The sequence below is a fragment of the Clytia hemisphaerica genome, unplaced genomic scaffold (genome assembly GCF_902728285.1).
Source record: "Clytia hemisphaerica strain Z4C2 unplaced genomic scaffold, Clytia hemisphaerica genome assembly, whole genome shotgun sequence".
NCBI lineage: Eukaryota > Metazoa > Cnidaria > Hydrozoa > Leptothecata > Clytiidae > Clytia > Clytia hemisphaerica.
In genome coordinates this window covers 566392-581072 of record NW_027104612.1, presented here as the reverse complement: position 1 = coordinate 581072, position 14681 = coordinate 566392, and the positions used below count along the sequence as shown (strand labels likewise).

The window sequence follows — 14681 nt, the reverse complement described above, 5'->3', positions numbered from 1 at the left end:
TTTTTCTTGGAATTAAAACTTGGAATTTGCTTAAAATTAATGAAAATTACGTTCAATCTAATTAGTTTATTCTTCCCAACAGTGTTGTTCATTTTACAGTTTTTTTTATTGTTTATAAAATAGAAGGTTTTGGAAACAACGGCTGTCAGGAGCTGCTTAGTACGATAACTATAATTTGGAAAGAGTAGGAGGTACTTACCACATGGTCCAATTTTCAACATTTGAATTTCTTGTTTCGTCAGACAAGCATGTTTCTTCATTGCACATAAATTAGCATACGTGAAGAAATCCGTGCCACAGATTGGTTCAAATTTGTCTTTGACGTCATTACACGTGGGACAAATACATGCAGCAGATTGGTCAGCTTTAATTATGCAATGGCTATAATATTGACATTGTTGCTTCTTACAAGCATCGTCTAAAAATGAGAAAGAATTCGTTTCAGAATGTGAAATGTAAATTTTTGTTTTTTAAATTTATATTTCAAGTTGTACAGCTTTCTTCAAGTAAAAACATCGAATAAAATAAAAGGTTTAATTTTAGTCTGGGTCTCTCTCCATCACGACTTTAGTAACTGAAACGATTTTAGAACAACCCGTGGACGTTAATTTACCACAGTCCAAAGATCAGTTAGAATATAAAAAATTTAAAAACTAACAGGTACATAAACTCCAAGGGAAAAGCGATAAATTTGAATAAACTCACTGATTAAGACGACAGGGACAGTTTTGTCGACCACATCGGTTATTTTCGTCGAATCATCCAAGAAAATGACTTTCTTCATGTCATCCAAAACATTCACAAATATATTCCTATCAATGTCGTTTCCAAGGACAACCATAACAACATTGATGCCACCATCTTGCATTCTGCGGATATTCTTTTGTAAGGTTTGGATGTCTGTATCTTTAGTTACTATGAAGACAACTGAACGTGGCACCTTGTCCCGCGCGCCGTTCTTGGCGGAGAAAACACTATCAAGGATGAGGTTAGTTGCTTTATCAGTACCGATGATTTTACCAGGGTTCTGTAAATCTTTGAGAAGTGCAAGAACTTTCTTCAATTTGGCTTGATTGTTGAAATCGAATACGGTGCGGACATTGTTGCCATTGGTAACAGCAGCGAGACGGGTGTAAATGTCTTGGATGTTGTACCGTTTGATGAGCTCGGTGACGTATGAGATTTGACGTCGGTAAAGATCGCCTTGGTTGCTCGGTGTGCCGGTGACGATAAAGGAGAGGTCCATTTCAACACCTGCAATGATAAAAATTTCAAATGGAAATGAATTGAAATAATATATTGTCAACACCATATTAGGGAAGGGGATAGTTTTTATGAAAACCTAAGAATTCTGTCATGCGTAAGCAGAACTCAGCAGGCACGATGTTTCAGAAAGACTATTAGACTAGAGTCTACTTCTGGCTGAACTTTGCTTTTTGATAATTTTTTATGACGCTGAGTCCAGTGAAGTAGACTAGGAGCATTTGGCGAGGTCGCCATTTTGAAAAAATAATTAAAAATCAAAATAACAATAAAACTACTTGGAGTTGAAGGTTATAATCAAAAATGAGAAACAAACACGATTAACAGATTTGCAATCTCTTATTCTCAAAATAAAAATATTGCTTCATACTGTTTTTACCTTCCAAAAACAACTAAAATCTGGCGGACTGTTTTACAGTCCGCCTAGGCAAAAGCATATTACCATATACTACCGGGCCACTTATCAGCGCCAAAAAGTCCATAAAAAAAGCTCTAAGTGGACCCCGGGCTAAAAGACTATATGGTCCGGGGATATTGGTATTTGGGTAAAGGAGGTACGAGGAACTGCGTAAAACCTTGGAGAGATTAGAAAACTAGCGAATGGATTTCCTTTTCGAAATTTCGTTTTCACCTTTCAATCGTCCGAAGAAGTCTTCCAGGTTGGGGATACCGAACGGAACATTATTTCCATCTGCAGCATTGAATTGATTCCTGGCATCTCCATCAACCAGGATATGGTAATCTTCAAATTCCTCTGCATCTTCACCGATTACAATGACGAATGTTTGGATGCCTGCTCTCTGGAGAATCTTGACTTGATCTTTGGTGGCTTCATCGAACTTCTTGAAGCTGTGTTTACCGTGCACCATTAAAACTAAGGCTCCCTTGGTGTCTGCATCTAATTTGAACATATCTGGAGTAACCGATTTCAAAACGCCGTTCAAATCCAGGGACGCGTAACCAGGGTTGATTTTCCCTAAAGTGTCTTTAATGATCTTCTTCGAGGTACCGTCGCTGACTGATAAAAGTTCGTCCATTTGGACATCGAAGGTTGAAATTCCGACTTTTGTCTGGTTTTCCGAGACTTGGAATAAGTTCAACGAGCCGATGACGTAATCAGACATATATCGGATTTGGGGACGTGCTACGCCGTATGATTTATCCAACGCGTAGATGACGTTCACTCGTTGTTTGAGCCCTATCGTAAGGAAACAAATTTCTTTTAGGTTAAACTTAAACATTTTACAGCAATGTGAAAAGCTGACATAGAAAGCTTGAATTTGATCCGTACTGTTGGCCTAAAGCAATAAAAATGTGATTTGAAGATGTTATCGTGACAAAAAATCTCACCACAAGCTTCATACTTGACCAATCTTTCGGGTATACCCGTCAGACAAGACGACCGTTGCAAACGACATTCACTGGCGTACGTGATTCCGCGACTTGAACAAACCGGTGTGTATTGGTTATCACAGGCCGGACATATACATTGGTTACGGAAACATTTGGCATAGCGGTGGCAATCTTGACAAACTCCTGAAACGAGATGAGAAATGGGAAAATTATTTGCGGTGGTTCTTGTGATAGACAATTTACTCTTGGTTAAAATCAATTGTTATAAGTAAACTTTTGAGATTTCATTAGATTTTACTGTGACAGCTGGAAATAATCGAGTCAGTTGATATAGTGAAAAGGAATGATCCTAAAAGATAGATGCACCAGGGGGTATTTTCTGGTTATTAAAAAAAAGAATACAAGTTAAGAAAGTTTAGAACTTACGCCCAGAGAAAATTTCGTTCTGAACTTCATCATATTTTCCATTCAACTCCTTCAAACCATTCTCAACGAAAAGCGATTTATCACTATCCGCTACATTGGCAAACATTTCACGATCTAAGTCGTCTCCCATGGCAACGACCAGAATCTTCACCCCGTCCGATTTGATGTTCCTGATGACGTAACCGACATCCATGTTACCATTAGTAACAAATAACAAAACTTTACGAACGTCCACGCGTGCTCCATTGAGCGGAGAGAAGAACTGGGAGCGGATGAGCGTTGATAGGCGCTCCATATTGCTTCCTTCAGAAGGCAGCGTAAGACGGTTCAAAGCATTTTCAACATCCCGTAAGGAGGAGAGTTCTCCTAACTCATGTTTGATCTGTGGCGAAGAGCCATCCAATAAGAAACCTACATTCACACCATTGATATTAGATATGGTGATATTGGAGAATAGTTTGTTAAGGAAGGAGACACCATCAGTGAAAGCTCTCCTTCGTAGTTGAGAATCTCCGTATTTATTGAACAGAGGACCCATAACCACTCCCAAATCAACCTGTGGTGGAGTGTCTGAAATGCAAAGAAAATGAAGAACTTACTTCAAATTGTATCAAATGTGAAAACTAAGGTACGAGCCGATGAGCCGGTTCTTTTCGTCAAATAGCCAGCTTTTCTGAGAACGAAAAATGTGATATAAATTTCTCTTCATTTCATTGTCAAAAAACTTGATCTCTAAAAACATGAAAACAATGGACATACCTAGAATGTCTTTTGTTTTTCCTTCGACCACGCCCACCACACCTGGCAACTGGTCAGATCCATTCACGGTGACGATGTTCGGTTCCGGGCAAATGGCGATGAAGGGCTCCGGTTGACTGTTGATGGCCAAGCTCAGTATTTCAACCTCTTTTTCCTTCAATTCAGCAAGAGTATTCGGAGACAAGGCTTTCAGGTTGGGCTCACCAAAAGCCGTCAGAACAAATACTTTCTTTTGTATTGGGTTCTTACGGAACAGATATTTATTGACGAAGTTGAGAAGGACCGGTATTTTCTGTGGACCTCCGATCTCAGGGAATGCGGTGAAGATATCGTCTAAATCCTGTTCATTTTTGGGTGAAGGTTTGATCAGGTTGACGCTATCTCCGTATGAGAGAAGAACAACGTTCAAATTCTTGGAGGAAAGGTCGTACGGTTTCAATGAAGTTCTCGCAAAGTCGGTAATTTTGACAATGTCGTATTTGGTCAACCGTTGTGACGTGTCGATTGCCATGACAACTTTGGTTGGACGAGTGAATTTACCAAGTCCTGTGGAAAATAAAGATAAATTCAACTTACAACAACATAAAGTAGAATCTTCTGAATGTTAAGGAGGATATCTTTCTCAAACTATGTGTGACCAACTGAAGAAACAGTTGAAATTTAAATGTTGTAAAAACCCCGCTAAAACAATCTTTTGAGCACTGAGATTTCAGCAAAACATAGTTCTAACATAACCTTTCCCTCAGACGAATTAACGAAAAAATCTTGGAAAGGATTGACATATTAAAATAAAAACTTTAACCAGTTTCCCTATAATACTAATTTAGTACATATAGACAACAACATCCCTCAAATGTTCAGTCCAGTAACAAAATCATCGATTCAAAGTAACCTTTTTCCACCTATTATTATTATTAATGCGGCATCTCCTAAAATGCTGGGAGAAATTCTTACCACAAGGACCACGTTTAATGAGAGTGATTTCGATATTCTCTAAACACATTGCTCGTCTCATGTGACATTCACTTGCATACGTCATATCGTTATCTCCACAAACCAAAGCATACGGCTCCTCAAGACATGTTGGACATGCACAGATGGGTTGTTTGAAGAATGGTAGAGAAATGCATTGCGCGTATTTGTGACAAGTATTATCTCCACAATTCCCTGCATAGAAGAAGGAGTAAAATTATATATTAGGTTGGCTTCCAAACAAATAACACTCTCTGTTGCACAAAAGTGCTATGACCCAAAAACCATAAGATGATTTACAAGTCACAAAGTTGCCAAACTGAACGATTACCGGTTACTATCGAATGACAATCTGCTTGGTTAAAAACAGGAATCACATTTTAGTACAATGGAAAGTGCCATAAACGAGACAGAATTACAGTTATGTAAAATGATCGAACCTTCTGATGTGATTGCGTTGGGGATATTCCCATCTGCGATTCCGTCAATATTCAAATAAATCAAACGATTCGATTGTCCCACAATGCTTAGCAAGGTATCTCTACTTCCTCGCCCCAGTTCTCCACTGATTACAAACACAATAATCATCCCTTCATCACTGAACCGTTGAAGCATGTCTAATGTGCCTCGTTTCATTGTTTTGACTGTTGTCCCGGTAACGTACAAAATCAGGACCTCGCCATCCGCGATTCGATTGCTTTGAGTGAATAATTCTTTAGACAAAGTAACGGCAGCCGAAACATCGTCTACTTCACCGGCATACGAGAATCCATTTAGCATTTTGATGATCTCGTTTTCGTCCATCTGTCGGTTAAAGCCATAGAACTTGCGTGCAGTGGGTCGGTTGTGAATCACACTGAAAAGTGTCCCGTCTTGAGAGTTAATGTTGAACTTGGTGAGGATTGACTTGACATTATCTTTCTGGTTGTCGAAATCTTTTTCGTCCAATGAAGAAGCAAGGACGATCCCGATGTTCAGTTTACGTTCGTCTTTCAAACCTGTCAAAACGAGGATTCAAACACATGTTTAGGTGAGTCAAAAGTACTCTGGAAGGAAAAATTGAAAAACAGCTCGACAATTTAAATATTGTTCACCGTATTTCTACAGTAACACGAAGAATTATTAACGAAATAAACATCGTAAAGAAGATTACTTAAACATACCTGTAATGGCGTTGACAATGGAAGCATGAATTTCATCTAAATAACTCGGCAACGGGCGCTCATCGGTCACTTGCAAGATGACGTCATTCACCGCAAGATCGGGTCGTACGAAACGGTCGGTAGAATACGAGTCGCCGAACACAACAAATGTGAAAACGGCTTTCAGTTCATCCCTTAAATCAGCCATGTTGTCTTTCAAACTCGAAATTGTTGTTGAGTCGAACGCACCGGGTGTGAGGAGTAAGATTTTGGTTTTGGCGTCGGCGTCAGAATTCGTTTTGAATGCGAGGTTGTTTGAAAGGATATAATCGAAAGCTTTGTTGATTGATTGTTTTCCTTCAAGAGGTTTCAAATTCCTCAATAAGCTACTTAATGAGGTATCTGTCAATTGATCTTTGGGAGATAAAATCAACTCCATAATATCATTACCAGTATTTATGAGAGATATTTTGCTATTCGTTTGGTATTTGGGTAGAATAGAAGATAAGTATTTCTTGATCTGTTCCATTGTGCTCGAAGAAAGAGCCTCGGACGAGTCGATGATGAAAATGACATCTGATTGGCTTGGAAGTTCTAAACAGGCAGAAGTTTGGTTAGAATCAAGCCATTACTCCGCATGAATGAATGTGAATCGTTCACATAAAAAAAGGGTAGCAAAAGTTAAAAGAAAAACTTAATTCCGTAAAAACTTACCACAAACACCATCGTGAACTTTGAACACTCCATTGACCGTAGATGCACGTCTTAAATTACATTTATTTGAGTAAAAGAGACCATTGCTTCCACAGATGACGTCATAAGTTTCATCTGCACACGATGGGTTGACACAAAGTTTTGTTTGATCGTATTTGGTGAGACAGACTTGCCCTTCGTCACATGTCCCTTGGTCACATTCGCCTAAAAACAAATGAAACCTTGCAAGTTTTCTATTCTTTGACCTTGTTTGATTACGTGAAGACGGGCTTTTATTGGGCTGTCCCATTAAAAAACCATACAGGGGGGAGGGGTGGACGAACCTTTTCAAGTCAAAAAAAAATTATTGAAAATGTGTGGAGAGACCCCCTGGAAAATAGGAAAATTTGCTAAAGTACTCTTGGAAAAATCCTTTTGATGCCTTAAAGCGAGGGTTGACGAACTAAAATCATTCTTTTACCCCCTGGAAATTTTAGAATCACTTTTAACCCACTTGGAAAAATAAAAAACACCACTGGAAATTTTTCTCGGTATACCCTCTGGAAATGTTGGACCCCCCTGTGAATGGCCCATTTAAACTGTATCTTTTAACTGAACAATACTATTATCCAAAAAAAGACGAAAATAATAACTCATACCTTTTGAGATCTCATTTTGACCATCATTGACTTCATTGCTGGTAACTTTGTCATCCAACTGGATGACGAACACCAAACCATTGAGGTTTCTATTCAGTGTTTCTTTCAACTCAGATGTATCGACGACAAAAATAACTTTGACACCAGACTGTACCAACTTAACGATCTCCATTTTCTGCTCCTTGGGTTCGATGGAGTCAGCGAAAACAAATAAGGTTTTCTGTCGCAAAGCACTACTACTCGACAACAATTCAATGCGAGCTTTTCGAAGTGCTTTGTATAAAGAGTCACTCGAATCTTTAAGTGAAGCTCTCATTAATTTGGTTCTGATCTCGTTCACCGCATTTGTTTTGCGTAACTGGCGAAGAATTTGTCGTCCGAAAGTCTTGTCGTTTATTACGGCACCGAGATTAAGATTTTGTTGGGGAACGGGATATGAAGAGATGAGTTGAGATGTGAAATCCATCATTTCTGTTTTACCGGTACCGAACTTGTTGTAAATAAACGCTAAATCGTGCTTACGATTTTCACCTGGAATAAAGAGGGGAAATTCCATCCAGGTCTAATCTGACTGATAATTTTAACACTTTTTAGAAAAATTATTAACATGAAACAAAAGTTTTCTTGGACAGACTCATCAGAAAAGGAACTGTACCGTTGAAAAAATCATATCCCATGAAAGTATCAAGAGGAAATTTTTAGAAATTCATGTTCAACAAAAAGTTGCAAAATCTTTCAAATCTTTGTAAGTTTAGGAATTGAAACCTTTACTCACCGAACAGAACGTCCCCAATTATTCGTTCAATCACCATCACAATATTTGGCAATTTCGTCGTCAACCCAGGGTTAACAATAGTCACACCTGGCAGGACATCTTTAGCCTCGTTTTCGTCAAAGTGTGGTGTTGTTGCTATGACGACAACATGGTATCCTTTGTTTTTCAGATTGGTGATATATCTTTTGATATTGTCTGCATCAAATTGTGATTGAATCAACTTCTTATTGACGAAGATTACCATAAGATTTTTCCCGCTTGGTGGACCTGAATCGTCGATACTCTTCAAAACTTCGACTAGACTTGAATCAAGTTCACCGTCAGCGAACGGGTTAATCCTTTTCGAGATTTCATCAAATAAAGCAGGCTTTATCGTTTTCGCTCCATAACCATGTAAATCGACCCTAATTCGATCTTTAGTTTTTTGGTCGAACAATTCTGTGATTTGACCCATGAAATCTAGCGTTTGAAGAGTTGGAGAGTGCGTTGCATCTTGGGATACATCCATGACGTAATGAAGACTCAACGGTGATGACAAACCTAATGAGAATGTGGATAGTATCAGCTCAGTCGCAACAAAAACAGTGTATTTGGAATATTAAAAGCTAGGTAGTGAATCCCTTTTGTTTGCACGGCGAAGCCTCGTCCAATATCTTTTCTCGCACGCCCGATATTTTTGCATATTGGATTCGAATTTGTCCAATAACTGCTTAATATTATGAAAAATAAGGTAGCACTTTTTGTAAAATATTTTAATGGAAAAAAGAAAAAAGAAACAATACCACATGATCCTTGTTTGACTACAACCAATGGCCGTTGCTTCTGGCACGATGTTCGCTTCATCAAACATTCGTTGGCGTACGTTGATCCATCCGAAGCGCACACTAATGAGTAGTCATTACTTTGATCACAGGTAGGGCAAACACAACGACTTGACGAATCGCTGAAGACAATGCATTGAGCGTAGTGACGGCATTTCTTGTTGCCACAAATTCCTATGAGAAAAAGATATATCGGAATGTTAGGGCTTCTGAAATCAATGAATGTGCAACTGCGAATCAATAGGTAGGCCAATGTGAGCTGCTCACTCAAAGAACCAGACGATCTCAATCGAACCAAATCGACGATCGAACCAAATCGAACGCAATTGACCGATTGAAATTCGATTGTCGAACGCAATCGAATCTCAATCGAATATTACCGCAATTCAGATTCGATTGATATTCGATTGCGTTCGATTAGGATTCGACTGCATTCGATTGTGTTTGAATGCGTTCGATTGGGTTCGTATATGTTTAATTGGACTTTTCCTTATTTGGCAACCACCGATGTAAAAATTTTCTTCCAAACATAAAAAATAAATAAAAAATAAAAAATAAGTAAAATACAAAATTAAATCAAAACAAAAATGGTAGAGTAGAGCTGCGAGCGGAGCTGCGTAGTTGTATTTTAATGACCAGCCAGGTCTTTCATTTGAGGGCTATGTATGTTAGCCTCCACTGATGCAAGTTACCCAATCTCACGGTACTCGTTAAAGCTCTAGTCTGATTCGTGGACCTATTCAAAACACAGGTTGTATGGTTCGTTGTATTTTAAGGAAGACAATCGAATGCAGTCGAACGACAATCGAACCAGTCGAACAACAATCGAACCAATCGAATATTACCCAGAACTTTGATGTTCGATTGAGATTCGATTGCGTTCGACAATCGAATTTCAATCGGTCGATCGCGTTCGATTTGGTTCGACTGGTTCGATTGTCGATTCTGTTCGATTGAGATCGTCTGGAAAGAAATCATAAATATGAAGGGAGGATCTATTATCAATAAGAACTGCCAGCTGTGATGATGGACGTGAGCTGCAGAAAAAAGATTATGTCAATTCAATTAAAGTCAAAGTATTCCGAAAATAAAGGGAAAAAGGGAGACTAAATAACGCACTCATTGTGCTCAGAGGAGCTTTAGTGACTTTTAAGGCAATTTCGCCACTTTGCAAAGATATTTTGATATATCATTGTCATTGTCATTTTGCAATTGACAAAGGAGAACTTGGTCATTTCTCCTGAAAGGAGCTCTTTCTCAAGGTAATCCTGGCCAATTTGTAGGTTTGGAAATTCCCTTTCTACCACAAACAAATAACAGACAAAATCATTTGGCTTTCAAACTCGTTAAGAATATGTTTAGACAAGTAGACCGTTTATCTTTCAAAAAGATTTTTATTATAAGGAACAACAAAACAGAAAGTATCACAATTTTTACTGAAAACTATTCTTCTTCAGGGAAAGAACTACAAAAAATGGCAAAAAGATTAAAAAAGTATACAACTGTATTGGAGAAAACGGCAATGGAAACACTTTTTTTCTGTATGATATCCTTAGTAAGAAACACAACACGAAACTTATAACTCTGCTTATAATCATTTTTCATCTTTCTCCTCTTTCTGAGAATGGAGCTTTTCTCCCTCACAAACTTCTACTTGAACACAGTACGAATACAGTATGACGGCTTGCCGAGTTGTGTTCGGGCAAGATTTTTGAAAATTTACTTTTTGAAAGAATAGTGGAAATTTGGAAAGCAGTTTACTGATCAATCATGGGTCAAGAGGCGAGTGTGATATCTGCTGAACAATCTCGAGTATTTGATGAGTTTGATTCAAACATCGAAAAATATGTGGCTGCAAAAAGCACATTACACAGAATATCAGTTGCCGTGGAAGCTAAGCCATACTTTCACCAGTCATTTCTATCGGAAGTTGATTCAATGGAGACAGATGTTCCATATAAAATGTTCTACAAAATCCACCAGGGAGAAATCATTGATGCTACAATTATGAGGGCCGATGATTTACCAATATTTCATAGTCTTGATACAGAAATGATTAACTTTACTACCTCATTTAAAGACCGGCTTACACTTAACAGAAAATATGGTGGTATAATAATATTAAAGGACGAACCCCTGAGAAAAGAAGATATAGAAAAAGTCGATTTCGAAAATGAGAGATGTTTCAACGTCAAAGGGACCACCATTGACACCAGGAGGGAAAAAAATTGGATTGCTTTCTGGGAAGAGGTCTGTGGAAAAGACTCTACTCGACATTGCAGAATAGCGAGAATAGAGAATAAAGATGATAAAGATGATAAAGATGATAAAGATGATAAAGATGATAAAGATGTCCTTCATTCAAGCAGAATCGTAGGAGGCCACATGGAGAAGGAGGTTGAGGACAAATTTTGGTATATTCTACCAATTTGTGCGGGACATAACAGTAAAAAATTTGACAGAGGTGGGAAAGGTGGTGTCATGATCACTACCTCAGATGGTAAGGCTGTTCGAATACCGATAAGGGGTTCATAGCAATGACAAGTAACGATAAATAATTTTGGTATATTGTAAAAAAATATTTTGGTGTTTGTATTTTCAGAAAAAACAAAATACACGTATTTTACGTCAATTTGCAGGCTTTATTTGTAGCCGGAATTTTATGATTTTTGATGCTATTCATAGCAATGACAAGTAACGATAAATAATTTTGGTATATTGTAAAAAATATTTTGGTGTTTGTATTTTCAGTAAAAAAAATACACGTATTTTACGTCAATTTGCAGGCTTTATTTGTAGCAGGAATTTTATGATTTTTGATGCTATTCATAGCAATGACAAGTAACGATAAATAATTTTGGTATATTGTAAAAAATATTTTGGTGTTTGTATTTTCAGTAAAATAAAATACACGTATTTTACGTCAATTTGCAGGCTTTATTTGTAGCAGGAATTTTATGATTTTTGATGCTATTCATAGCAATGACAAGTAACGATAAATAATTTTGGTATATTGTAAAAAATATTTTGGTGTTTGTATTTTCAGTAAAATAAAATACACGTATTTTACGTCAATTTGCAGGCTTTATTTGTAGCAGGAATTTTATGATTTTTGATGCTATTCATAGCAATGACAAGTAACGATAAATAATTTTGGTATATTGTAAAAAATATTTTGGTGTTTGTATTTTCAGTAAAATAAAATACACGTTAATGTTTGCTTACTTTATATTCCAAAAGCCAAGAGTTATTCAACCTGTCCCTGCAATTATGAAAGTGAAAAAATTCGCCAAGGTTTTTTTTTTCTTGTTATGGTACACAAATACGTAGTGTATCGTAGGTTTAATTTTTCCCTTTCTACTCTAATTCAACTTTCAAGACGACAAATTGGCTTATCAAACAACTGTCGAAGAAAACGTGTTCAAACAAGCATGGAGAGGATACACGCTTTTTTTTATTATAAGAATACACTTTATAAGGATATCCATGATGAAAATGGCCAAAAAATTAAGAATAATGCTAAGAATATTACCAGTAGCGTCCTGGCTTAATTTTTTTGGTGGTGCAAACTATGAAATTGGCGCCCCTAGTATTTTTGTCCTTATTTTCGCAAGGTATGTTTTTCTTATAAACAAAGTGAATTTTAATCATCTGATTGCAGCGTGATTAGTCATCAATGACAAAATATAGAGTCTTTAAATACCAATTGTAAATGCTATATGTTAAGAGGGTATTTAAAAAACGGATAAGAACATTTTTTTTAAACGGATTCATGTAAATAAAAGACCAGCATCAGTAATTCTGTTGGATTAGATCTAATTAGATCTCTTTGTTTTCAATTTTTAATTCAACTACAAAAACCTAATCATATGACATTATTGGTGACTCATTTGATATCAGTACTAAGGCCTTTTATGTTTATATTCTTAAACTATGGCAGACTTTTATACACCTTAAATTGAATAAAAAATAAAATAATTTTAAAATTGCTTAACCCTATTTGCCCCAGGGGGGGGGGTAGAATCTACCACGCTGGAGTTCTTTTGTGAATATCTCTGAGAAAAATTTTTTAAACGACTTGAAACTTTCTGACTTTTAACAAAATCTTATTAAGAGTACTTGTACAAAATTTTAGGGTCATAGGTTGTTCAGATCAGGTTTTATGACTTTATTGTGAAACATGACATAAAACCCAGCTAAAACCGCTTAAAACTCAAAATTTAAAAGTGCTGATAACTTCTGAACTATTTATTCAATTATTTTCAAATTTTGACACGTGATAGGCATTGACAATATAAATTTGAAAAATTGAAAAAAATATTTTGAAAATGATGACGTCATCATTTATGACGTCATCAAATTTTGATAATTTTACTCATCTTCAGTATAGATTTTACGATAAAATCTTCATGGAAATTTCAAAACCGGCAATTATGTTAAAGAACCACCTTTTATCTTTCTGAATCTTTAAACAGAATCTAAATATCATTATTGGTTCGATTGTAATAGACAGTTTAGTAAACCATATATTTGGGTTTTTTTCCGACAGGTAGAAATTTTGTGATGACGTCATCGGTTTTTGAATGATGTCATCAAATATTTTTTTCTTCCTGGAAATTTGTTTCATGATGGAGAACATCTGTACCAATTTTCATGACCATAGCTCTTCTAGATCAAAAATAATCGAGGGTGGTAGATTCTACCCCCCCCTGGGAATACCAAAGTCAAAAAAGCTTGGGGCCAATAGGGTTAAGCATGATTTTTACAATTCAAGCTTAAAGGATCTTTCGCACCGTTTGCTTACAAAAAATTTCTTAAACAAAAGAAAGAACGTTTCTCACTCCAGTAAGGAAAACAAGCAATGATGTTATAATTTGAAATGTCATAGTTTTCGGAACAAGGAAAATTTTTTAATTTTCAACTTTTAAAATGTCTAAAGATGCCCCAATTTATACCGATTTAGTACCAAATAAAGCTCCTCAAATAAAAAACACGAGCTGTTGATACTTAAAATGGAAATTTTATACCTAGTAAGGCGATTTGGTCTATATTTTTGTTTTCTAAAACTTTATCAGAAAGATTACCTGATAATCTTGAAACTTTTGCACCGTTGGTCTTACTTTACTCTCAATGGCTGAAAGAGGCCCCAAAATTGGATAAGGGTTTTTTGTAATTTTGGCGCGGCAGGCAAAATATTTTGGTGTAAGAAAGGTCATACAGCTTAAAAGATCTTCTAAAAAGGAGAAAGAGAATGCCACTTTTAGAGCATTTAGCAATTTTAAATTGTCAATTACCCCCAAGTAAGGATCACTCCTTTCACAAAAATGCCATTTTATGCTTGAGACTTATGTACTAAATGTTAAATCTAGTCTGAATTAGGATTCTAACCGAAGAATGCTGTAAGAATATTTTAGGATGATTTTCCCAAAAAAGTTAAGAATATCCATGATGAAATGGATTTACACCATTCTTATAAAAAAAGCGTGTATGTTTGCAGTGATCCTTGAATAAACAACAACAAAACCAAATGATTTTTTCTACCTGTAAAAACACAAAAATTGAGAAGAGAAAATAACAAAGTTCACTGACTAAGACCAAACTTTCGTGTTGCATTCTCATATAGGAAAACCAAATCTATATTATTAACCACGCCTGAAAATGAAAAGGTCAGCTTTACTTGACAATTTTTAAAAATTAATTGTCTTTTTCTTGGTAGTTCTGAGAAAAAGAAATCTCCCTGTTCGTGATAACTTTGTTTAAAAAACACATGATCACGTCTCATGGTATCAAATTACTGTTGGAAGATAACAATTCGTTG

The 14681-nt window shown here is 36.4% G+C and overlaps 1 protein-coding gene across 1 annotated transcript in view; it reads right to left on the bottom strand.

Moving 5' to 3' along the window:
- LOC136824267 (uncharacterized) overlaps window positions 1–14681 on the bottom strand; it is a 70578-nt gene that overhangs the window by 16473 nt on the left and 39424 nt on the right. The window contains exons 22-34 of the mRNA XM_067080433.1: window positions 8825–9037; window positions 8043–8582; window positions 7268–7798; window positions 6630–6833; window positions 5937–6509; window positions 5214–5771; window positions 4756–4968; window positions 3802–4347; window positions 3043–3612; window positions 2614–2799; window positions 1895–2461; window positions 706–1254; window positions 200–418 (exon numbers count right to left, since the gene is read on the bottom strand). Of these exons, the coding sequence (XP_066936534.1) occupies window positions 200–418; window positions 706–1254; window positions 1895–2461; window positions 2614–2799; window positions 3043–3612; window positions 3802–4347; window positions 4756–4968; window positions 5214–5771; window positions 5937–6509; window positions 6630–6833; window positions 7268–7798; window positions 8043–8582; window positions 8825–9037 (5469 nt within the window). The remainder of the gene's footprint in view (window positions 1–199; window positions 419–705; window positions 1255–1894; window positions 2462–2613; window positions 2800–3042; window positions 3613–3801; window positions 4348–4755; window positions 4969–5213; window positions 5772–5936; window positions 6510–6629; window positions 6834–7267; window positions 7799–8042; window positions 8583–8824; window positions 9038–14681) is intronic.